At 38.0% G+C, this 26,018-nt stretch overlaps 2 protein-coding genes across 2 annotated transcripts; both read left to right on the forward strand.

The window, feature by feature from the left end:
* Positions 1-2,081: 2,081 nt before the first annotated feature.
* On the forward strand, positions 2,082-12,511 carry LOC107326402 (vomeronasal type-2 receptor 26-like). Its single transcript, XM_088142468.1, has 6 exons — positions 2,082-2,254; positions 5,415-5,706; positions 6,577-7,443; positions 8,616-8,843; positions 10,978-11,104; positions 11,610-12,511. The coding sequence occupies exons 1-6, from the start codon at positions 2,082-2,084 to the stop codon at positions 12,509-12,511; spliced, it is 2,589 nt and encodes an 862-aa protein (XP_087998594.1).
* A 6,746-nt stretch (positions 12,512-19,257) lies between these two features.
* Positions 19,258-25,381, forward strand: LOC107326403 (vomeronasal type-2 receptor 26-like). The gene is made up of 4 exons (XM_088142469.1): positions 19,258-20,061; positions 21,139-21,369; positions 22,475-22,601; positions 24,480-25,381. The coding sequence occupies exons 1-4, from the start codon at positions 19,258-19,260 to the stop codon at positions 25,379-25,381; spliced, it is 2,064 nt and encodes a 687-aa protein (XP_087998595.1).
* Positions 25,382-26,018: the final 637 nt, after the last annotated feature.

Genomic DNA, 26,018 nt, shown 5'->3' on the forward strand with positions numbered 1-26,018 from the left:
AAAACTCCAGAGGCCCCTAAAATCCCCACTCCATGCCTCCAGATCCCAAACAGGGGACCCCAACATGCCAACAAACATCCCAAAGGGGCAAAGAACAAAGTCCCCAGGGTGCTATAGCATAAGCTCTCAGAGCCACAGGGCAACTCTAACACCCACCCCTGCTATCCAAAGAGCAATCAGTGCCTCTCCTCCCCACACATATCAGCTGCTCTCACCAAACTGGCTGGAGGAGCCTCCAGTCACAACAAACCCAACCATCCCATATCCTCCCTCCAGCTCTCACCTGGGATGGTACTCAGTTCAATACCTTATTACCAATCCAACCACCAGGTGGTGTCCACACATCAGATTTAGTTTGCCTGAAAATGGCCACCACATTGTCCCCTTTCAATTCCAACCATGAAGGAGACAAAATAGCCTCTAAGGAGAGAAAGTCCATGACAGGTCTCAGGTACCAGCCTTCTTCTGCCACTATTCTCTCTCAGATCCACCAAATGCCACTCATTAGACATTCCATAGTAGCTCAGGAGTTCTTCAGGTCCCAGGCCAAATTTGGGGACCATGAACCACACCAGACTGCACTGTCTGTCACTGGTAAAGGTCAGCAACTGGTGAAGGCCTGTCACCATGTCCTGTGTTGTCCCCACCACTGCCACTGCCATAAATGCCACCACTACCACAAATGCCGACACATATTCACCAAGCAATCCTGGAAAACAGAGAGCCCTTCTGACTGGCCTTTATGTCCAAGCCTCTAAAAACAGTTTCCTGCATCACTGCAGCATCCACCCAACCAAAAACCAGCTCTGCACCAGTCTGGTAGAGACTCTCATCCACCAGAATAGCTCTGAAAAATCTCCCACTGCTGATGCAAATCTGTGGGAGCAGCATACATGCCTGCCTCTGCTCCCCGACACCACGCAGCCCCAGAAGGAGTATGAGATGTGCAGTCCAGCTGATCTAGCCTGGGAGCCACTTTGGGTTCACCAATTGAAAAATGGATCAAAAAACAGACCAAAAAGGGGCAAGTGAGTCAGGAAACTCACCCATTAGTCACATAGTCCACTCTCTCACTATCTTGATTGCTCTCAAACCCTCTGTTACATACAAAATGCCCTCAAAAAAACAAACATACCGGTCCCTGTAATAAAAACAGAACCCACAACACACATCCACCACTCTCACCACCATCTTGCCTCCCTTAGCAAACCTCCGATCTTTTCACTGTGGGTTTTCCAAGAAGAAGAAGAAGAAGAAGAAGAAGAAGAAGAAGAAGAAGAAGAAGAAGAAGAAGAAGAAGAAGAAGAAGAGGGGGAAGAGGGGGAGAGGAAGAGGAAGAGGAAGAGGAAGAGGAAGAGGAAGAGGAAGAGGAAGAGGAAGAGGAAGAGGAAGAGGAAGAAGTATATTTGAGAAGGCTGATGGAAAGAAATGGGGAAGGGACCAGCCCAAATTAGCCAGTGCTGATAAATATTATATTAGCAATAATTCAGGTTTTTAAGGCATTTTGGAACTACTACTCTGAATTTTTGCCTAATTTCTATGTGCCCAGATCCCTTCTACTTGTCTCCAGGAAGACAAAAAACAGTTCTTTGGAGTGGTGTGTGAAAACAGAAACAATATGTGGCAGAAAAAAAGTTTTATTTGCCACATTGCATCAGTGTTAATAAAGCTTCAAGGGGAAGATTAACACAACCAATTTTCAGCAATGCTAGGGAGGATTTACCAATTTTAGATAATTAACAAAGACCTGTAATTATTTCTGATGCTTTCCAATCTCTGTACTAATATCAAACTTGTTTACAAGAATGAGAGTGTATATGTCTGTGGTTGTACATGCATGTGTCTCTCTGTGTGTATGTATTGTGTGTATATACAGCCAGGTCTAAAAATTAAGAACAGATTTCAAGGACACACTCTTTTTAGTTCATTCATCAGATTTCAACTTTCATTTACTTTGAGCCATTGTTATCATAGAGGTTCTAATGTCTGTGGCATAGATATATTTATGTCTTAGTTTAGAGAGTCAATTTCTACTTAGGATGTTGATAGTAGTAGTGTTACTTTTTCTACTACTGCCTCACATGGCACGTCAGAAAAACATTAAATGTCGAATTGTGGATCACCATCGCATTTTTCACAAGTACCTTCAGCCAGGAGATCTACTCTTTGGTGGTCTGGTTGGTCACACCTTTTTTGTCTGCAGTCCAAAAAATTTTGATGAACCACCAACTCCAATGTACTATGAAAAATACCAGTAAGGAATTGGTTTTGCCTTTAGTATATTTCTGAGCAGATTATATATAGCAGAACAATTTTATGGGGGTAATTTATGGCAGGAAGGAATAAATAGATTTTATTGCTAGAAATTTTTTGTTTTAAGGAAATCAAAATCTTATGGGCTTTGCTACATAAGGGTCAGCTATTACTTTTCATAAAAGGGCAAATACGTGTATGTTTTACTTTCAATTAGGCAATGCATTTTCAGTCATTTAGACTAATTTTTAAATTGTCTCTTGCTTCAAATTAGAATGATTTTACTCTTTTTCATGACAAATCATCATATTGATTCAAAAATTATACACGATTATTTAATTTATTGATTTTTGAGTTTGTTCTCCCAGGAATTGATTATGTGCCATCCAGTCAGTGTTGACTCTTAGCAAAGTAGACTATGACTTTCCCCAGGATGATCTGTCCCCAAACTGGGCCTTCAGGGCACCCAAGGGTGTACTGACCAACACTGTAATTGAGTCCATCCACCTTGCTGCTGGTCATCCTCTTGTCTTTTTGATCACCTTCCCCAGCATTATGGACTTCTCAAGGGATCTCAGTCTTCGCATAAGGTGTCCAAAATTTGATAATTTGGTCATCTGTGCCTTGAGTGAGAACTCTGAATTGATTTCTTTTGTGATACGTTTGCTTTCTTGCCTATCCATGGTATTCTCAAGAGTCTGCTGCAACATCACATTTCAAAAGTATCCATAATCTTCTATCCTGCTATTCCAAAATCCAACTTTCACTTCCATAGAATATCACAGGGAAAAAGTATTGCTGGCACAATTCTGATCTTTGTAGTTAAAAACACAGCACAACACATGATAATTTTGGGGGGGAGGCTTTCATTGCTACCTCTCCATATACCAAACCATGGCTTCTATCTTGACTGCTGGTTCCTGTACAGTTATTACTGGATACAAAAAGGCAGAAGCTATTCAGTATTTTCATTGTCACTTCTAAGGCTAGTTGTTGCACCTATTGTCATTAGTTTGGTCTTTTTTTATAGTTTGTCATAGTCCTGTTTTTTTCACTGTGCTCCTTGATATTCATTATTAGAGTTTACAGATAGTTTGCATTTTCCCTTATCCAAGTAGTGATATCAGTATGACACAGGCTATTGATATTTCTTTCTCCGATTTGAAACTCATGATTACCTTCTTCAGATTCCTTCAGTTAATATCCAAGGTATTTGTTGAATAAATGAGAGAGTACACAGTCTTGTCTCATTCCTTTGCTGACTTGGAGCCAGCTTACTTTTCCATGTTCCATCCACACTTTGACTTCCTGGCCCATGCATAGACTTACTATGTGGGCATTGAAATGTTCTGGGATTCCCCTTTTCCAAAGCTTGACATAGTTCATACAACCAAGGGTCTATGTATAGTTAGTGAAGCACATATTGACTTCTTTTTAGTATTCTTTGGCTTTCTCAATTATCCAACATGCATCAGCAATAATGTCTCTTTTTTTTTTTCTTTTTCTAAAACCTGCTTCAACTTCTGGAATTTCCTTTTCCGTTCAGGGCTGTCATCTTCATTGTGTGATCCTATGTATTATTTTTCTAGCATTTGGAATTAAGAATATTGTGTGATGTTTTGCATACTGTGTTAAGTCTCCTTTCTTTGGTATTGATATATATATATAGACTGACCTCTTCCAGTCTCTTGGTACTCCAGGGGTGCTGCCATAATTTGGTTAGAATCTTTATTGTGTCCTCTTCTCTTGCCATTTTTTGTAGATATTCCATCAATTCCTGTAAGCTTTCAATTTCTTCTGCATCAGTGGTTGGTATATAAAGTTAGACAATAGTTTTATTAAACAATTTATTATTTATTTAATAGTTCTTTAAAGAATACTAGTTTTATTAAATTGGATTGTCCACAATGTCTAATTGATGTTATTTCATCATTGACTGTATTGTATCCAAGTAGTCTTCATTGATTTCAGATTGAATTTGACCATAAAACTCATTAACCTCCTCTTCTTTTGCATCAGTGGTTGGAGAATAAACTTGGATAAATGTCAAATTAAATTGTTCTAAATGAAATTTAATTGGCATTAGCCAATTACTGAGTAATCCTACCCAAGTCCTGTCTTTGCTTAGCCTTCCTGATTTGAAAGCAACACTGTTGCGTCTTTGTTTTTCATGTACCGAATAGTAAACCTTATGCGCTTCTGACTGAAAATATCCAATTCCAGTCCATTTCAATTTGCTGATGACTAAGATGTAATGTGTAGTCAGTTCATTTCATCTTTAACTATGTTGAGCTTTCCTACATTCCTGGTACAGATGCTTCATCTTCCCACTCTAATTCTATGTTTGCAGCTTCAGATTTTCTTGTCTTGCATGGCAATATCAGGAATTAGACATCCAGAAGGTTTTAAATTAGCCATGTCATAAACACCAATTCTACTCAGAATGATCCTCAGCATGTCCCCAGTAGGATGTTGAGTGCCATCTGACCTGAGGGGCTTATCATCTGCTACTATAACATCAAACACTTAATCTTCCCTAGCCTACCTGGTTTCTTGTTAAAATTCAGAAGTGTTTATTATTGCTTTCTCCAACATAGTATGAAATAATGCTTTTATCATTCACTGAAGTTATCATCAGTCTCCAGCATCTTCCTGTATCACTATTGCCCAATGTAGGTGTCTGTTTCCTTCAGCTGGGATGACGTTCATGCCTTAGATGACCCTACTGGGAATATATCTTCTTGGCAATAGTACGTAAGTGGTCTGCCCCTGCTTTTTTCTAACCTCCAGGGCTGGGCTTCCTTAATAAAAGCGTTTTTGGAGGATTGGCCAAGATTGGCTAGCTAAGTTGACACCAAGATGACAGCACATATCAATCTATAGAAACAGTTGTATTTATGAATTATAAATGAACTAAGTAAGGTAGGAGAAAGCTTGTGCACTGGAAAATTATAAACCATGACCTTATGTGCAACTATACCCTTTTTATAAAATAACCTATTCCAAATATTATCCTAATGAATTATATCCTATAATTTGCTTTAATTCTGTATACTGATATAAGTTTGTTGTCTCTGTTTTGTACCAAGCATGCCTCATAAACTATGGTATATAATTATTAGACTGAATTAGTGTGATACAAAATGGAAATCCTACTGTAGGGTTATAACTCAGAACTACCAGCATATCCTGGCCTTGGTCTTTGCGGTAAAGGAAATCAATGAAGATCCCCAGATCTTACCCAACATCACTCTTGGATTCCATATCTATGATAGTCACATGAATGCCAGGTGGGCCTTTCGTTCTGCAATGCAACTTATTTCTCCAAAGAAGCATTTTCTCCCCAATTACCATTGTGGTACTAAAGACAATCTTCTTGCAGTCATTGAAGGACTTGACATTGAATCCTCCCATCAGATACCAAATATTTTCAGCATCTACAAGTCACCTCAGGTAGGATGTATGTGCAGATTATAAGTATTATCCTTCTTCCTCCTAAAATGTTTTGTGTTGTGTAGATAGAGGTATTTTCTATGATCATACAGAGCTTATTGATGTGGCAATATAATGAATCTGAGAAGTATCAACCAAGAACATTCTAGCATGGAAGGTTCTTTCACTACTGCCAGTGTGGCTCACATTTAAAAAGGTTAAAGAAAAACAAAACCTCTCACCTCAACTCATAAAATATAAAAGTCAATGATACCTGATGCACTGTTATCAAAGCCTTCAATCTTCCTGGGAAGGATGAATTCTTCTCACATTAAAGGACCACCTTTTCCCAGTTTCATCTGCCCAACCCACCAGATCAGGGAGGCAGGGTATATTATGGGTCCCCCCCTCCCCATTAAAGAGGTCCATCTAGTGGGACTGAGAAAAAGGGCCTTCTCCATGGTGGCTCCCTCCCTGTGGAACATCAACCCCACGGAGTTCAGACTGGACCCCACCTTGATGCTGATCCCCAAGGCCCTGAAGACATCGTTTTGCCAAAAGGCCTGGGTATTCCAGGTCAATCCGGAGCCCATCAAATGGCTAGTGTAAATGTGTTGTTGTCACCAGGGGGTTGGGGTTGTAGTGGGTTTGGTATTTGGGATTTTTATTCTTGTAAGCTGCCTGGAGTCACTGTGAGTGAGTTTGGCAGCCATATAAATTGCTTAAATAAATTGCTTGCTTAAATAATTTTGTGCCGCAATAAATCGATTTACTGAAATGTGATCCCAGCAGTTCCATGGTGAAGTAATAATATTAATAAGCAGAGCTACACATTAATCTTGTTCCATTTCATTTCATTTTTGTCTCTTCTCCAATTACCAATTTGTTTAGCTCTCCTATGGCTCTGCTCCAGTGATGATGGATCATACCCAAGCCCGTTACTTCTACCAAATGGTCCCAAATGAAGCCCTTCAGTACAAGGAGATTCTCAAATTACTTCTCTATTTCAGGTGGACATGGGTTGGATTTTTCACTGCACCAGGAATTCATTTAGAATGGATTTTCCAAATCATGGTTCCAGAATTTGCCACGCGCGGCATTTGTTTTGCTTTTATAGATACAGTCTACAAAGTAGGCATGGAAAACGAATATGGGCATATAAGGAAATGGACATTTAAAACATGGAATAGAATCATGACCAGCACAGCTAATATATTTCTCTTCTTTGGTGATCTTAGCACTCTAATGATTTTCAACTGGGTGCTAGGTATAGACAGAGATGGTAAAACAACAGAAAAGTTAAATGGTAAAGTGTGGATTTTGCCCGCTCAGCTAGAGCTTAAGCACTATGGCAGTGATGATGTTCTGAGAGTTGCTAAGCAGGTCTACCGTGGTGCTTTATCCTTGGCTGTCCATTCCAATGAGCTGCCAGGATTTCAGCAATTTATTCAGGACAGAAAGCCTTCCAATCCAAAAGATTTTTTTATAAGGGACTTTTGGTCTTATGCTTTTCGCTGCACCTTGCCCAACTGGGTTGTGAAGTATAGATATAGTGCTGAACTCTGCACTGGACTGGAGAGCCTGGAGAACCTTCCTGAAAAGTATTTGGAAAAAAGCATTACTGGGCACAGCTACAGCATCTATAACGCTGCCTTTGCTGTTGCTCATGCTTTGCATGCCATGTTTTCATCCAGATACAAGCACAGAAGAAGGGTGGAGAGGGAGAGGCAGACATTTCTGACTCAGCAGCCATGGCAGGTAATGTCGGTCACTGAGGTCCTTTATTGTTTTATTGTTTTATTGTTTTATTTATTTTATTCTCAATGGTGGAGCCATTATTACCATAAAAAATTATTCTATAGCATATTACTAATATTTTAAAGAAAATCTTGGATAGAAAGCATTAGTACAAAACCAAGATCAGCAAAATCCTGTCTATTTTACTATCTGTGTAGTCCATCTTTTTTAAAAAAAATGGAGTTTTGTAAAAGAGAAACTATAGAAGAAAATTGCATCCCTTTTAATTTGTGTGTTTGCATTTTTAACATAAATTCCATGAGAGAGAGAGAGAGAGAGAGAGAGAGGAAAGAAAGAAAGAAAGAAAGAAAGAAAGAAAGAAAGAAAGAAAGAAAGAAAGAAAGAAAGAAAGAAAGAAAGAAAGGAAGGAAGGAAGGAAGGAAGGAAGGAAGGAAGGAAGGAAGGAAGGAAGGAAGGAAGGAAGGAAGGAAGGAAGGAAGATGTGATTTCTGTTATGTAAATGATGTTGCTCCTTTAAGCAAGCAGAATTTGGGGTGGCTTTACTCCTTATTTCAACCTAATCCTAATAGGTTTATTCAGCATTATTACTCCCTGAATTAAATAGAGCTTATTCCCAGGAAAATACTAAAAATTGTAGCTATTAGCTTCTTAATTAATCTGTCAATTAAAATTACTGTAAGTCCTGGTGTTTGATAAATACATTCACATGTAATTTCACCTTATATATTTATATTTCACTTAGAATAACTCTTGAGTCTACACTTTATGAAAGTTCTCCAGCACAAAGTTCTTAAGAACCAACTCTGTAATGCTAATTTTTGAAACCATTTAATTGATTTCTGAAATATGTGAGTGATGTGTGACCAGATGCCTTTGGAGTGGAATGACCGACTCTCATCACTGGGCATACTATCTAAGGATAAGGCTTATCACTGCTCATTCAGACAAACTGATATTAACAAATAGCTGAATCATTTCGCATGAGACAGAATTCCATTCTGTGTGTGATTTCTGGAGTTGGCTTTTATATTTGCAGTGTTTTTTTTTTTTTTAAGAAAAAAGAAAAATCTTAAAGTACATATATGCTTTTGTGTTTGAGGATATATTTAACAAATATTCAGTTCCTTGTTCTTGGAACATTTTCTTAAATATTTGTTTCCCTTTCCATCTAGCTCCTCCATTTCCTGAAGCAAGTATCTTTTAACAATAACGTAGGGGACAAGGTTTCCTTTGACCAGAATGGTGTGTTTCTGACAGAATTTGATGTCATCAACTGGGTATTATTTCCAAACCTGTCTTTTAGTAGAGTACAAGTTGGAATGATCAATTCTCAAGCTCCAGGAGATCAAAAAGTTATTATGAGTAAAAATCCCATTGTATGGCATCGTTGGTTTAACCAGGTAGGACATAAATCCAAACCTTTGGGAAGTCACTATACAGTATTTTTGATAAGGATGAGAGTAATTGTTCTCAAAAGTGACTCTTGATATGTTTTTTCACTGAAGATGAGTGAATCTCCTTTTTCTAAAAAAAAAGAAAAGAAACTCAGTTTCTTCTTTTTTCAAATGTTAAGATTGATCTGTCTTATTTCTGAATCAGTCTGTAATTTTAATGTTCACCCAGCAACAAATTTTCATCTCTATGTCTTTAAACATACAGATTTCATGCTCTTCTAACATGCAGATTTCTGCATTGTTTTAGAGCCAGTTTAGTGTAGTGGCTAAGAAACTTAGAAAACAGGAGATCCTGAATTCTAGTCCTCTCTTTAGCATGAAAGCCAGCTGGGTGACTTTGGGCCAGTCACTCTGTCATACCCCAACCCACCTCACAGAGTTGTTGTTGTGGGGAAAATAGGAGGCAGGAACATTATGTAAGCCTCCTTTAGTTGAACAAAATAAAAACTGGATATAAATGTAATCGTAAATAAGTAAAAATAAGTTGACATCCTTGTCTAATGCCATTGTAAACTAAAAAGGGAGATGAAGAAAGACCTTTGACCTTCACTTTCCATTTGAGGATCTCATAGAGGATCTAGATCAACTTCATAAATCCTTTAGGAAATCCACATTTGCCTATGGAAACATACATATATTATTTATTTATTTTATTTATTTATATATCAAATTTATATCACCGCCCAACTCCCCCACAAGGAGGGACTCTAAGCGGTTCACAACAAAACAGTTTAAAATCAATAGAAACATAAATAATACAATATAAATATACAATTATGTATATTTTTTATCACAAGCTTTTCCCCACCAAGTGATAGAATTACAGCTTTGTCTTCTCTGTTTTTATTAAATTCAATCCTACCTGCTAACAGCCAAACATATTCTCACACATGTCTACTTTCAATAAACCCCACTTGATCATTCTTCACCACTGGAGAAATTACTCAGTGAAGTCTGTTAGCTAAAACAGTAGTTTAAAATTTAATGTCTACATTAGTCTATGAAATAGGTCTATAATTAGGACACAGCATATGCTCTATTTACCAGTTTTTTGTACAACTAATATATAGTTCATTAAATGAAGATCAAATACCATTTTGCAAAAGTCTCATTCATTTGTATGCAAACACAGAAACACTATACAGACACACAGAAACTATAGATAGAATTTAGCAGCAAGTATATCAATAAATATGTTTTAGTATTTATCAATCCACAGGAAATATATCTAATCCTGGTGGTTACTATTATTCATATCCAAAATGCTATTTTTGATCTCATCCATAGTCAAAGAAAAGAGTAGTTACAGTTATTTTAAGAAATCTGGGTGTGGAAGATCAGTTTCCTTAAAAAGGCATCTATATACTCATCAGATTAGTTCTCAGGCTTAGTATATAAGTCAGCATGCTTTCTTTTTCTTTCCTTTTTTTTTTTTTGGTTAAATAAAACATTATATCTTCAGGAGAACTTTATATCTTATCATTCCCATATTTAATGATTGTAATTTTTTTCTCTTTTTTGGTCAGACATGGAGCTTTATTCAACAATCGATTTGTTTTTGTATTACATCCAAAATATTGCATGGTGTCAAAAGGCATCTGCTTTACAAATTTATTCCATTCAATAAAGAGTCATTAAAATACCAATTTTCACATAGGTTGATAGGATGTTGTAAGTGTAAACTGAAATGGATATGAGCTGATATTTAAGGGACATCAGTGGTGCTGGTTTGCATCTGTTAAAAGAATGTCGAGGGAACATACAATAATGAAGTTGCCTTTTTTTCTTTTCTTTTTCTTCTTTTCTTCTTTTCTTCCTTTTGTTGCTGTTTTATTTTTTTAATAAAGAAAGCAAAAAGCAAAAAAAAAAAAAAAAAGATTAATCCCATGATTGAGAAGTCTCAGTTCTGTTCCACAATGAGATAGGAAGTTAGAACAACAGGATAATTTGTGGTCAGCAGATTTTCATCTGAAGGAATAGGTAATTGTATGGCATGTTGTCCTATGGTCTGTGAGGATTGCAACTTATCACTGTGAAGGTTTAAATTGGTTTCTGTTTTCCATTCTCATTGATGAATCAGGTGCAACCTCTCTCAGTGTGTAATGACAAGTGCCAGCCTGGTTACAGGAAACAAAAGAAAGAAGGGGAGCCCTTCTGCTGCTATGATTGCATTCCCTGTCCAGAAGGCAAGATTTCTGAATCAGAAGGTAAGAGGGGCAGTGCAATTGCTTAAGCAGATTAGTTACCAATGCAGAGACAGGACAAGGGGATTCCTGTCATCTTCTCAATGCAGATTTCTGCATTCTCTATCTGGGTAGCTCAGGAAAGAGCTAATGATTGTAATTTTTTTCTTGGAAACTCCAAATGTGGAGTTGTTGGGGCTTGGATACATTGGGCCTAATTCTTAGTGAACAGCTGTTCAGGATAAAAAGGCTCCCCACAATAACACACAGAATTAATGTATTCCTGCAGTACTTCCAAAGGAGGGAAGAAGAGGGGAGAATGACAGAAGTCAATAGTCTTAGTAGACACTTGAATGCATTTCTGTGCAATCCAGATAAGGTAACTGGTATTGGGCTTCTCTTCATCACTCAAGGGAAAAGTGCTTCTTGTAGAAAATTGCTCTTCCTCAGTAGCAGACTCTTGATTATCATTCATATCACCAACTTCAGTAAACTTTTGTGCCACTAAGGCTGAACCTCTCTTTTCCAGATATGCCTGAATGTGTTGAGTGTAAAGAAGATGATTACCCAAACAAGCATCAGAATACTTGCATCCCCAAAATTGTAACCTTTTTATCCTATGATGAACCTATGGGGATGGGTTTAGCCACCAGTGCTATTTTCTTTTCTCTGATCACTGTTCTCTTGTTAAGAACATTTATAGTGCACCACAACACTCCCATTGTCAAAGCCAATAACCGGGACCTCACCTACACACTTCTCATCTCCCTCCTGCTCTGCTTCCTTTCTACCCTGCTTTTTCTTGGGCAGCCTCAAAAAGTGATGTGCGTCCTGCAGCAATCGGTGTTTGGCATCATCTTCTCAGTGGCTGTTTCTTCGGTATTGGCCAAAACCATCACTGTGGTTCTGGCATTCATGGCCACCCAACCAGGAACAAAGAGGACCAGATGGATGGGGAAAGGACTGGCCAGTTCCATTGTTATCTCTTGTTCTCTCATTCAAGTAGGCATTTGTACCGTGTGGCTGGCAACCAGTCCCCCATTCCCAGATGCTGATATGCACTCAGGAACAGGTGAAATTACCCTGGAATGTAATGAGGCATCCCCCATCATGTTTTACAGTGTGATTGGGTACATGGGCTTTTTAGCCATTGCCAGCTTCATTGTGGCGTTCTTTTCAAAGAATTTGCCCGATAGTTTCAATGAAGCTAAATTCATCACTTTCAGCATGTTAGTATTCTGCAGTGTATGGCTGTCATTTGTCCCAACGTACCTGAGTACCAAAGGAAAATACATGGTTGCTGTGGAGATTTTCTCTATTTTAGCTTCCAGTGCTGGATTGCTGAGTTTCATATTTTTCCCCAAATGGTACATTATTGTTCTGAGGCCTGAATTGAATAACCGAGAACATCTTAAGTGGAGAAACCACTGAAGAAGCAAGAAAGGTGTCTTGGCAAGCCATATCTGTTACATCTCTTCCAGGTAAAACACAACACAACATAACAGATTTAAATCAGTGGAGATACACTGAAGTGGAAATTGAAAAACATATGAAGAATCTCTTTAATTCTAGCTTTCCATTTTCATTCAATTTAGCAGAACAACAGTAGAACATCCTCATATTCTTCTAAGAATTAGAGGTCCTTTCAGTAATTAAGCAGTCTGCACTGAAGTTGAAAGATTTCCCTCCACTACCACAAGGCATTGCACCCTTCAAATATTCCTGACCCTTGATTATGCTCAATTGCCTCTACACCAGTTGGGCTGGCTTGACTGATATGTTCTGGCAGCACCCTGCAAGATATTCAGTCCACACTTCAGGTTGACATTTTATCTCATTTGATAATTTCCCTGCCGCTGTACCTTCCAAACTTTTTCTTCCAAAACAACAATTTTCAATCGTTCAAAGGTTCAAATGTTCAAAAAATTCCTTTTTTTCCTTAGGGATAAGTCTTTCAGGACATATATACATTTATATGTATGCATATATAGTCACATACATATAACATTATATGATACAATGTTAAATTTAATTTATATGTACAAAGCTAAAGCATTTGCAGGCACAAACAAGCAGCTTTAACATTAAAAAAAAAAAAAAAACACCTTTCCTTGCATTTCCTTAGCTGTTGCTCAAGAAAGTTAGCTGAAGCTACTCTTACAGAAGGTCTTTCTCACTTGCCTAGTGGTTATAACGCTGGACTGACCTACAAATGTACCCAATTCAATATTCACTAAAAACTTGAAGCAAAGTATTTTTTTCTTTCCTTGAGTTAACTAATTTTCCACTTTAAAAAAAAAAAGAGTCTACTAGGGTACCATTTGAAATCATTGTGGCTAATTCTGAATAAGTGTCAGGTTCAGCCCAAGAACCACAATGAGGTCATCCTTTATTGACCATTACCTATTAGAAAGAATCTTGCCAGACTAAACTTATCTACAGCTACTAAAGAATATACTCCATGAGGTTCTAGGGAGGACCCAGCCTCATCCTCTTCGTTGTCCCACAGTCCTGTTGTGGGCTGAGGATGTGCTTGCCCTAGAATGTCTTTCCCCTCTCCTGACAACCTTGAAGCTCCATTCCAGAATCTTCCCCACTCAAGCTATCCATCTACAATAAGTAGTGTTCTGCACAATTGTTATATGTTTTAAGCATTATGTCAAAAAGAAGAACCAAGGAAAATGAATAAATAGTAAGCTGCAGGTGACTGTATTTGGGAAAACCTGGGAAAATGAGATGAAGGGCCATTCCTGCCTCACTAAAGTAGCCAAACTGGAGGCATTGGCTTAGAAGAAAGTGAAGCCCAACAGGCAAAACACATGGCAGCACAATGGCTAACATAAGCAGTAATACACTATTTTAATGTGAAAGAGAACATGCCAGGACCTCACCTTTGTGATGAGGAGAACAGGGTGACATCATCTGTTCCTGCCCTCTAAAAATGGTTGCCAGTCCAAACAGCCAATGGGGCAACCTGTCATTATAGACAAGCCCTCTGGTTTAGAAATGCTTGAGATATTGTCTCCCAGATTTTTCTTTATTAAGAGAATGCAAACATTAAATGAAATGTGAAACAAGCAAACAGCCTTCACTCAAAATGTGGAAAACAGGCTAGCATTATCATGCCATCTCCCAGGACTGTGTTTCTAAAAATGAATTGCTTTCCGGCAAAGTATGCTGGAATTGTTTATTTTGGAATCCATTCTATTTCACCAGTGTTTACTTCAGATAAGGTTATTTAATAAGCACCAAAGGAAAATACATGGTTGCTGTGGAGATTTTCTCTATTTTAGCTTCCAGTGCTGGATTGCTGAGTTTCATATTTATCCCCAAATGGTACATTATTGTTCTAAGGCCTGAACTGAACAACCAGGAGCATCTTAAGTGGAGAAACTACTGAAGAAGCAAGAAAGGTGTCTTTGAAGATGACTTCTACCATATTCCTTCCATTTTTTTTTTAAGAAAGAAAAGAAAACATACCAGATTTCAATTAGTCGATATGCACTAAATTGGAAATGATATGAACAATCTCTTTAATCCTAGGTTCCTTCCTTGAGACCATTTAACAAACAGAAATAATACATCTTGACATTCTTTTAGGACTTATAAGTATTTGCAATAATTTTATTTTTTAGAGGTTAAGAAAACTTGTCCTTTTCTTACTATGTTGCAGGTGAAAGACTATTAATTGTTCTGAATATGCATAAGGAGAATTTTTAGAAATATTCTTATAAGTATATTGCAAGTTGTTCTAGTATCCTTTTGTTGTATTGTTTCTGATTTTACAGTGCTCTTGAAAAAGGAATACCATTTCCAAATTGTTGGGCCTAAATTAAAAACAAAACAAAAATACTGGCACTTAGTATTCCTACATATACTAAGCATTCCTTAGTATTCCTTTGTTGAGTTCAGTGCGTGCCCTCCTCTTTCACTGGCTAGAATATAATCCTATAGTGCAGGATTTTCTTCTCCTTGTAGACACGGCTCACTTCTTACTAACCTCTGTTAATAGTCCCCCAGACTGATGAGATCAAAGTACAGGCACTGTTTTACAGTTTGAGCCACTGTCTTTTGGGAAATTATGGAATACTCTTCCTCCGTGGGCTAGGCTAGCACCTTCAATATTGGCGTTCTGGAGGTTAGTTAAGTTTGAGCTGGGGTTATTTGGGGAATGAATGTCACCATTGTACCTTAGGTCTTTATATTGTTGTACTATGATATACCTTTTGAGGAATAAACTTACAGCTTTTATTATTGCTTGTGTTTTTCTTAGCTTTATATTTTTAGTCTGTTTTTATGTATCTATGTGGTAACCCTCCAGGAGATATTTTTGTTGAATCCAGCAGTATATAAACATGATTTTAAAAATTAAAGAGATAAAGAAATATTTGAAATTACTTTTTTACCTTGGGACACCCAGGTTCAATTCCATTTTTAGTCATGGAAGCTTATTGTATGACTTAGTGACAATCACTTCCTCTCAGCCCAATGACTGTTGTGGTAGGGAAAATCAGAGGAGTTAGTGCTGCTCCTGGAAGGAAGGTAAGCTATAAATTCAACAAATAAAGTAGGTAATTAATCATTCCACTTGTTTCCACTTGTCTATTGTGTCAAATTTTTGTCTTGATCTGCACTGAAGATATTATGACATTGTTTCTTGGAAAGCAGAACTGGTGAACTTTCAGGCTTTTTGATATCATTATTCCAATTCCACAGAAACAATGGGATTCTAAGGAGTTCTTTGCAAGGCAGCCTTGAACTGCTTGATTCTTATGCATAAACAGGCTGGAAATCAAGCCAGTTTAGGAAATCCCTTTTGGGAATTCAACTTCTTCCTGTGTTGACCCTTTACCCCTTCCACCTGTATGGGGAAAGGACATACCAACTGCTTTCCATTCCACTGAAAAAAATTCCTGTATGAGCCTCACTCTGTTTATTCTTTCTCATCTTTGACACTTCCCATCATCTGGGTATTCTGTGGAACAGAGAAAGAAAGAAGGCAGGAAGGCAGGAGGAAGGAAGGAAGGAACAAAGGTCTCTCAAAATTTTAAATTTTGTTTGTTACATTAGAACAACAAGATGAAAGTAAGCAATATGGAGTCCTTGCTGCTCTCTGAGCTTGGTTGTTTGTTTGGAGATGTTTCATTACCCAACTAGGTAACATCATCAGGGCAGGGGAAAAGAAAACAAAAACAAAAACAAAACAAAACAAAACAAAACCCAACCAATCCCCCCCCCCCCACACACACACACACCCCTTGCAGAGCAGAGAGATTGGAGAGGAAGGATTACAAGGGACTAAGCAGGCACACAATGGGGAATGCACCAGCTGTTTGTTGTGTGCGCTCATGGCTTCTGGCAGAAGTGCATTGTTTTCAATTTATATTCCCTATTTTGTGCCTGCTTACTCTCTTGTAATCCCTTCCTCTCCAATGAATGTAAATACAAAAATTAATGCCCTTCTTGCTAATTATCCCAGCAATGGGGTGAACATTCCAGAGGGCAAGGGAGTGGTTAGGAGGCAAACAACAGCCAAAGGTGCGAAACTGATTAGTCTTCTCAATTTTGAGCCAGCTATACCAGCACCATGGTGCGTGTGTGTGTGTGTGTGTGTGTGTGTGAGCATTCTAAAGGGAAAGGAAGTGAGGAAAAGGAAAGCACAGTGGTGGTCACATGATTTCCCACATAGCGACTGCTTTGCTTAGTGACCAAGTTGCTGGTCCTAATTGTGGTCACTAAATGTGGACTACCAGTACTAGGATAGCAATCTATTTTTTTCACAAAAGGAGAAAAATACAGCTAATATAAAATACATCATGTAAGGAACTTTAAGACCCTGACATTACTGATATTACGTTTTCTAGAATTTCCATCTTCTCATGCAGGCCAGTTATGTGATGAAATATTTGCATTTTTCCCTCTGGAACCAGAGCACGATTTGATCTTTTGAAGTTCTCTGCTTTATTTATTTATTTAACTTTCTGTTATCCTAAAAGAAGAGAGAAATTTCTTCTGTCTAGTGAGGAAAATATTTTTGGCAAAGCTATAATTAGTACCCTAAAACCACAATATAATTATTGCAATTAGTCCTGCTGCTCTCTAAATTGCCTCTGGACCTGAGGTAGAGAATAACAAAGCGGTTGTTATGAACGGTGGTACAAATGCAATTCCCTCACCCATCATTCAAACATTTAATATGGAGAAACTTTATGTCAGTTTGATCTCTGATACCTTACGTGTTGTTTTTGAGGGATGGAAAATGAGACAGTAGAACGGATAAGATTCTATTCTTAGCACATGTTCATTACTGAACTCTGTCTTCAAATAATGGTACCTGCATTGAAAATGAAAATTTGCTCTGGGTATGGAATCATCAGTGATATTACTACTGGTGCTGCTTCCCTGCGTGTCATGTAAAGCTGCTAGATGTGGATCCCAAAATCTTCATCCCATTCTTCACCAATATTACCAGCCAGGAGACATTATATTTGGTGGCATTTTTTCCCAAAGCTTCATCTTGTCCGCTCCAGAAGACTTCAGCCAACAACCTCGTCCAATATCATCTGAAGAAATTATGTACGTTTCCCTTACAATACAGTTTTTGGCAGAGTTTTACATTGCTTGCCTTACTTTTACAACACTGCCTTTTGTTTTAAAAATAAGTAACATGTTTTACAAAGTATAGTATATAATTGTAACTGATGAAAATCTTCTTTTAGTGTGGTGACTAAGAACTATCAGCACGTCTTGGCTTTGGAATTTGCAATAAAGGAGATCAATGAAAATCCCTTCCTTTTACCCAATGTCACCCTGGGCTTCCACATGTATGATATCTACTCTGATGCCAGATTGACTTATCGAGCCACAATGCAACTTATTTCCATGAAGAACATATTTATTCCCAACTACAAGTGTGATCTCAAGGACAAACTAAGTGCAGTTATAGGGGGACTTCACTCAGAGACCTCCCACCTGATAGCAAATATTTTGGGCACCTATAAGATTCCACAGGTAAGATGTATGTCCAGAATATGGAAATAAAAGAAAATGGGGTGTTCCAGGTTTAATTTTATCTTTCATGGGCCCAAATCCATGCATTTCATGCAGATAGGGATATCTTCTAATTAATGTTATATCTGAATTAATGAAAATATTTTTTGTATCAATTCAATTCAAATAATGTATGCTTCATGGATAGGCATATAAGAGGCTGCTACCATCCATAAAATACTGCTCAGCTTAAAAACTGTATACAAATTGTGTACATTTAAGTTGTGATAGAGAGATAGAGAGTAAAAAAATATTGTTTGGGAAACCTGTTTATAAAACATGGGATAAATACATTTAAAGAATATGTTAATGAGGAAATTGGAAACAACATAGGAAAATATAAAAATTATTATCTTTAGGATGCTACAGATAAAGATTACCACTGAGATTTTGAATTTTAAAAAGAAAATATTTTTTCCCATAAAATATGCATCGGAGAACTACTCCTCTGACATGTAACTTTAATCATACATATTTAGAGTAATGTGCTTAGGACTGTCATTTCTATTTTCAAAGAGAAGTAGCAAGGCCTCAATCGCTATTATCACCCAATGATACCCCCACCCCACTCTTAGGTTGCCATTTACACTCAACATTGTTGTTACTGTAAATGAAATTGTCCTTCAAAATAAAGAAATGTCCTTCTTTTCTATAAATGCTATAAAGCAGAGTTAAACTCCAGCCTTTTGGTAGCCTCAGTTATTCTTTTTGAAGTGCATCATCAATGGGATTAATGTGAAAGAATTGTAGAAAAGAAATCATTTTTTAAAAAAATTTAAAACAAGTCATTGCTATAGGAGAAACAAAGAAAGAATCATTGTCCTCCTCTATTATATTGATATAACAAACAATGCAGCAAAGATTTATAGATATTCATTCCCATGGTAAATCACTAGAAATATTTAGGTTAATAATGTTAGATTGGGATAAAATCATCATCATCATCATCATCATCATCATCATCATCATCATCATCATCATCCATGAGTCACAATACACCTCACAAACCAACATTGTATTCAACATTTTTGTACACCTCCTTACTTCACTTCCAAATCTGATTGTAGCTCCTGTATGGCTCCACTCCAGAGAGGATGTATAAAACTGAATTCCTTTCCCCATATCGGATGGTTCCAGATGATGCCCTTCAGTATCTAGGAATTCTTCAGTTACTCCTCCATTTCAAATGGATATGGATTGGATTCATTGCTGATGATAAAGATAATGGAGAAATGTTTCTAGAGCTCATGCTTCCATTATTTTCTGAGAGTGGAATCTGTTTAGCTTTCATGGAAATATGCCCCGAGAATGTAAGCTTTGATGATTATAAGGAAGACATTATAAGGAAAGGATCTGAAATGTATGAAAAAATCATGACCAGTGCAGCCAATGTTTTTGTCTTCTATGGAGAAGCTGATTCCATCATATTTTTGAGATGGGTGCTATACTTCCCAGAAATAGAAGTCAATTTATGCAAACCAAAGGGTAAAGTCTGGATACTTACTGCCCAGATGGAGTTAAAATCGCTTGTCTTTCAGTGGGTTTGGGATATACAGGTCATCCATGGTGCTCTGTCCTTTGCAATTCATTCCAAAGACCTGCAGCAATTCAAAGCATATATTCAGGGAAGGAACCCTTCCAGTGCAACAGGAGATGGTTTGATCATAGATTTCTGGGAACAGGCCTTTCGCTGTGTTTTCCCCAGTACTTTCCAGGGTCAAATTGAGGGTGACATCTGCACTGGAGAGGAGAGGCTGGAGAGCCTTTTGGGGCCCTATTTTGAAATAAGCATGACTGGCCATAGCTACAGCATCTATAATGCTGCCTATGTGGTGGCCCATGCCTTGGATGCCATGTTCTTATCCAACGCCAGAGCTAGAACAATGATGGAAGGAGATAGGACAATAAAACTGAATTATCAGCCATGGCAGGTAAGTCCTGTGAGAAATGCAACTGCATAACCCAGCACTATAAGCATATGTCAGTAGTAAGCTTCCAGGCCATCAAAACAATAGGTGTGTTTGTAATAAATACAACCAAAGATCAGTGGGTTTAACAACACCCATGCAAACAATGGCTAACACCTCCCTCCTTAGGACCTCACGTCGTTTGTGAATGGGAGGAGGGGACAGTTTCATAAGTGTGTTACTCTGTCATCAGAAAATGGATGGAAAATTTGAGATTTCAAATGTGATTGAAATAAATTGGTATAAGGCAAAGTATGGCTATGCCCAGGAATGTTTAATATTATATCCCCAAAAGGCAGATATTTAGCTTCCTAAGGAAAGATTGGCCAGGAGACATGGAGACACCATAGATGAGTCATTTCTGGGGTTTGGAATTGTAGGAACAGGCTGTTCTGGGCTAGATTAAACTCTCCCAAGCAAGAGATCTGTAATCTGAGGAGCTTCTAGATCCATATAATGTCTTCAATGACTTCATTGACTAATGATGTGCCTTACCAACTTGGAAAATCTGATTATGTCAAACATGGATTACTATAATATATTCTAGGTGGAAGCTTCTATGTGGAAGCTATTTGGAAGTTGGAATTTCAGAATGCTAAATTACCATGCATTTATTTCCACTTTGCTAAAAGTTCATCACATAGTGCAAGTCTGTTACCAAGTCAGATTCAGGTGTTGGTGTAAATATATAAAGATACAAACAGCACAGGACCAGGTTACCTTACCATTTATATCAACTCCTCATTCCACAGACATTCTGTTACTTATGGCCTCTCATGCAGATTTCCACCTTGCCACAAAATAGAGATTTCTCTGCAGTGGTGCCTGCTCTGAAGAATGATTCCCCCTCTCTTCTATTCTAGGATGCAGCACTGATATCTGTTAAGCAGTCTTTGAAAATGTATCCTTTGCTCATCCCCCAGCTCACACTATTCAGCTTAAACTGTGAATTATTTAATTTGATAATGTTGTAACCATTCTGTTATTAATAGACGTTAGAAGTGATGCACACAAAACTGTTTATATGTCTTTTCAATTTAGCTTCACTCCTTTCTGAGGCAAGTCTCATTTAACAACAGTGCAGGAGATGAAATATTTTTTGATCAGAATGGAGTGGTAGTAGCAGGATTTGATGTTATAAACTGGATTACATTCCCAAATCAGTCCTTTGCTAGAGTAGAAGTTGGAAGAATGGATCCCAAAGCCCCTAATCCTGACCAGGCATTTACCATCAACAATGATGCTATTGTGTGGCACAGCTGGTTTAACCAGGTATGACTTCAATGCAGTCTCTGGGGAAGTACCCACATTTTCCAATCATGTAAAGACAATGAAATTTAAGGAATGGAATCCAAATAGCATTGTTCTCCTCAGCTCTGAAAGTCTATTCTCTTCCTGTAAAGATTGCATGATGGCCTCTTATCTTACCCACCTTTGAAAAGAGATGCAGTTCTCCTAGCCACATAAGATGTTATTTCATTTTTCTTTTGATGGAGGATTGGATTATTGGACACGTGATCTCCTTTCAAGTTCTATTTACTCTATGTGACCAACACAGTTATTTCAAATGCATCTGAAATATTTCTGAAGGAAAAATGCCATGTTTTATTGTTGCTTTTGTATGATGAGATATAAATGTTTCAGAGGGGAAACAATTGGGATGATTTATGATGAACAAAATAACACTCTAAGTCTTTGTGTGTACTGTATGCTCTATTGAATTTACCCAAATGTCAAGGAAATGAAATAAGAATGAAGTTTTATTGGGACTCTAATTCAATCAAAACTCTTTTTCATACTCCTCCTTCTAAAAGAGAGAATGCCTAAAGAACTTTTGAGACTAGGGTATGTGGCTGTTTAATTTTTATTTTCTCTTTATCTTGTTTGAGTTTTAATTTTAACATGGGTGTTTTATTTATTTTATTTTTATATCATGTCAAGAGTTGTGAGATTGATGCAGGATATTAATAAAATAAAAAAAATAAAACCATCCTGAGAAATATTATTTCAACATCCTTGTCCCAAAGCACTTTGTTTAAAGAAGTCTGCTGAAACCATTCATTGTGATTAGAAGTTAGAACTATTCCCTTGATTTGCCCTGATTCTTCTCACTAGAATTTTCCATATAGGAAGAACTTAAGTTTTGAAAACAACTTATCTTCAGTTGAATAATCCAGATTCAGTCTTAAATTTAGGATGTTACTTTGCTTTGCTTTGCTTTACTTCAATTTTTACATTCCTCCTGCTGAATTTTTACCATGTAAGGGAGGGGAAAAATCCCGCTGTCTTTGATACTAAGGAATCTGATGATTTCTTATATTCCTTATTCTTCATACTTTAAGAATTCATTTCTTCTTCTATTTTATTGATGCATTAGGCACAGCCTCTTTCTGTTTGTAATGACAATTGTCGTTCTGGATATAGCAAGCAAAAGAAGGAAGGGAAGCCGTTCTGCTGTTATGACTGTATTCCATGCTCAGAAGGGAAGATCTCTACATTACCAGGTGAGAGTTGTGCACTGGTTACCAAAGAGGTTCATTATATTTGAAAGAAAGTTATATGCTGGTCTCTTTGTCCAAAACAATCCTTATTCTCTATTTAAAATATGCATTTGATGGCTTAATCTGTAAGAATGTCTGTTAATGTCATAACATTAAAATAAGTGCACTCCGAAAGTATTCAGACCCCTTTCACTTTTTTCAATTTTGTTATGTTGCAGCCTGATATGACAATCGTTCAAATTCATTTTTTTTCTCATTAATCTACATTCAGTACCCCATAACGACAAAATGAAAACAGAATTTTAGAAATGTCTGTAAATTTATTAAAAAGAAAAAACTGAAATATCACATGTACAGTACTTAAGTATTCAGACCCTTTACTCAGTACTTTGTTGAAGCACCTTTAGCAGCAATTATAGCCTCAAGTCTTTTTCGGTATGACATGACAAGCTTTGCACACCTGGATTGGGGGATTTTCTGCCATTCTTCTTTGCAAATCCTCTCAAGCTCAATCAGGTTGAATGGGGACCATCGGTGGACAGCCATTTTCAGGTCTCGCCAGAGATGTTCAATAGGGTTCAAGTCAGGGCTCTGGCTGGGGCACTCTAGGACATTCACAGAGTTGTCCCTAAGCCATTCCTGTATTGTCTTGGCTGTGTGTTTAGGATCATTGTCATGTTGGAAGGTGAACCTTCAGCCCAGTCTGAGGTCCTGAGCACTGTGGAATAGGTTTTCATAGAGGATATCTCTGTACTTTGCTCCATTCAGCTTTCCTTCAACCCTGACCAGTCCCCCAGTCCCTGCTGCTGAAAAACACCCCCACAATATGATGCTGTCACCACCATGCTTCACTGTTTGAATGTTATTGGCAAGTGATGAGTGGTGCCTGGTTTCCTCCAGACATAATGCTTAGAATTGAGGCCAAACAGTTCAATCTTGGTTTCATCAGTCCACAGAATCTTGTTCCTCACAGTCTAAGAGTCCTTCAGGTGCTTTTTTGCAAACTCCAAGTGGGCTTTCATGTGTTTTGCACTGAGGAGAGGCAAAGAGAGGTCTAGCCACTCTGCCATAAAGCCCAGATCGGTGAAGGGCTGCAATGATGGTTGTCCTTCTGGAACTTTGTCCCATCTCCACACAGGATCTCTGGAGCTCAGTCAGAGTGACCGTCGGGTTCTTGGTCACATCTCTAAGGCTCTTCTCCCCCAATTGCTCAGTTTGGCCGGGGCACAAGCTCTTGGAAGAGTCCTGGTTGTGCCAAACTTCTTCTATTTGAGATTTATGGAGGTCACTGTTCTCTTGGGAACCTTCAGTGCAGCAGAATTTTTTTTGTAGCCTTCCCCAGATCTGTGCCTTGCAATAATCCTGTCTCTGAGCTCTGCAGACAGTTCCTTTGACCTCATGGCTTTTGCTCTGATACAGTATGCATTGTCACCTGTGAGGCCTTCTATAGAGAGGTGTGTGCCTTTCCAAATCATGTCCAATCAATTTAATTTACCACAGATGGACTCCAATCAAGGTGTAGAAACAGCTCAGCAATGATCAAGAGAAATGGGAGGCACCTGAGCTTAATTTCAAGTGTAAAGTGCAAAGGGTCTGAATACTTATGCCAAAGTGATATTTCAGTTTTTCCTTTTTCATACATTTGCAAACATTTCTAAAATTCCCCCTCTCTTCTATTCTACAACATTTGTGCATACATTTCCCTAAGAGGTAGAATTTTGTATTTGACTTTATCAGCATATTTATATTTCTATATTATCTGCATGAGGTAAATAGTCTAAGCTTTCTTCTCCATTCCCAGCATTCAGCTGAAGAGGTCTTGATTTCCAAAGAGTAAGCAGACTCAAAAGAAATCAGAACTTTTCTTCTTTTTTTCTCTAGATAGAGCTGAGTGTTTCCAGTGCCAAGAAAACCATTATCCAAACAAAGATCATAATTCATGCATCCCCAAGAGTATAGACTTTTTGTCCTATGAAGAACATATAGGGATTGGTTTATTTCTTGTGATGCTTACATGTTCCTTGATAACAGCTCTGATCCTAGGAATATTTCTGAAGCACCACAACACCCCTATTGTCAAAGCCAACAACCGGAATCTCACATACATTCTCCTCATCTCCCTCTTGCTCTGCTTTCCTTGTGCGTTACTCTTTATCGGCAAACCTACTCAGGTGACCTGTCTTCTCCGGCAAACTACTTTTGCCATTACCTTCTCAGTGGCTGTTTCTTGTGTGTTGGCCAAAACCATGACTGTTGTTTTGGCTTTCATGGCCACCAATCCAGGATCAAGGATGAAAAAATGGGTAGGGAGAAAACTAACCACTTCCACTGTCCTTTGCTGTTCCCTTATTCAAGCAATTATTTGTGCTGCATGGCTGACAACCTCTCCCCCATTTCCTTCTGTTGATACACATTCAGTGCCTAATGAAATTCTCCTGCAGTGTAATGAGGGATCAGGTGGAATGTTTTACTATGTTTTTGGTTACTTGGGTTTCTTGGCATTGGCAAGTTTCACTGTGGCTTTCCTTGCCAGGAAGTTACCTGACAGTTTCAATGAAGCCAAGTTCATCACTTTCAGCATGTTGGTCTTTTGCAGTGTTTGGGTCTCCTTTGTTCCAACCTATCTGGGCACTAAAGGGAAATACATGGTGGCTGTGGAGATCTTTTCTATCTTAGCCTCTGGGGCTGGACTGCTGGGCTGTATCTTTTTCCCCAAATGTTATATTATGCTGCTAAGGCCTCAGCTAAATACACGGGAACAATTAACAAGGAGAAATCTCTAAAGAATGTAAATCCTACTGTAGTGGCCTTCTCAACTAACACGTGTTTTATCTGATTCTCCATGGCGTAGCTCTTTTCTGCTGATCTTCAAATGATCCTTTGTTTAAAAGTCCATTTGAAGAGTAAGAGGTGCTTGAACCCTTGCCTATCTCTGCTTTGAGGGCAAGATGCTGTGATATCATTCTTTATAAATGACATTTTGCAATTCCATTTTATGTTACAAATCGCCTTTTGCTTTCAAAACTGCTTTTTATTCAGTTCTGAAGACCTAAGCTACTGGGAAGCTGAAAACTTGTGTGGAGTTTGTTTGTGTGTTCTTAGCTGCCGATGGTAGATAATTATTTCACTGATAGCCCCAAGAATTATGCCAACAAAAAATGATTTATTAGTTGATTGGATTTGCTAATGCCACCCAATACCAAGGAGACTCTGGGAGGCAAACAATAAGTCTGAGACATAGATTCAAAACACCTTAAAACCACATAATTGGCTGGACCTAAACTTCACTCCCCTAGTATGCAAAAATGAACAGGGGCTCCACAACCAGCCCAACCCTAGGTCTCAGAAAAGAGCCAGGTCTTAACAGACTTCCAGAAACCAAGGAGAGTGGAAGCCATGCATATCTGGGGGGATCCTATG

The sequence above is a fragment of the Python bivittatus genome, unplaced genomic scaffold, assembly GCF_059951505.1.
Source record: "Python bivittatus isolate LINGU-HERP-01145 unplaced genomic scaffold, Pbiv_v1 ctg000440_np1212, whole genome shotgun sequence".
NCBI lineage: Eukaryota > Metazoa > Chordata > Lepidosauria > Squamata > Pythonidae > Python > Python bivittatus.

Excerpts from the sequence above, each read along its gene's own strand:
- LOC107326403 (XM_088142469.1), top strand. The coding sequence starts at position 19,258 with ATGGTTCCAGATGATGCCCTTCAGTATCTAGGAATTCTTCAGTTACTC. Across the intron at positions 20,062-21,138 it reads TGAATTATCAGCCATGGCAG|CTTCACTCCTTTCTGAGGCA; the intron begins GTAAGTCCTGTG and ends TTTTCAATTTAG. Across the intron at positions 22,602-24,479 it reads GAAGATCTCTACATTACCAG|ATAGAGCTGAGTGTTTCCAG; the intron begins GTGAGAGTTGTG and ends TTTTTTCTCTAG.
- LOC107326402 (XM_088142468.1), top strand. The coding sequence starts at position 2,082 with ATGGCACGTCAGAAAAACATTAAATGTCGAATTGTGGATCACCATCGC. Across the intron at positions 2,255-5,414 it reads ATGTACTATGAAAAATACCA|GGTTATAACTCAGAACTACC; the intron begins GTAAGGAATTGG and ends ATCCTACTGTAG. Across the intron at positions 11,105-11,609 it reads CAAGATTTCTGAATCAGAAG|ATATGCCTGAATGTGTTGAG; the intron begins GTAAGAGGGGCA and ends TCTCTTTTCCAG.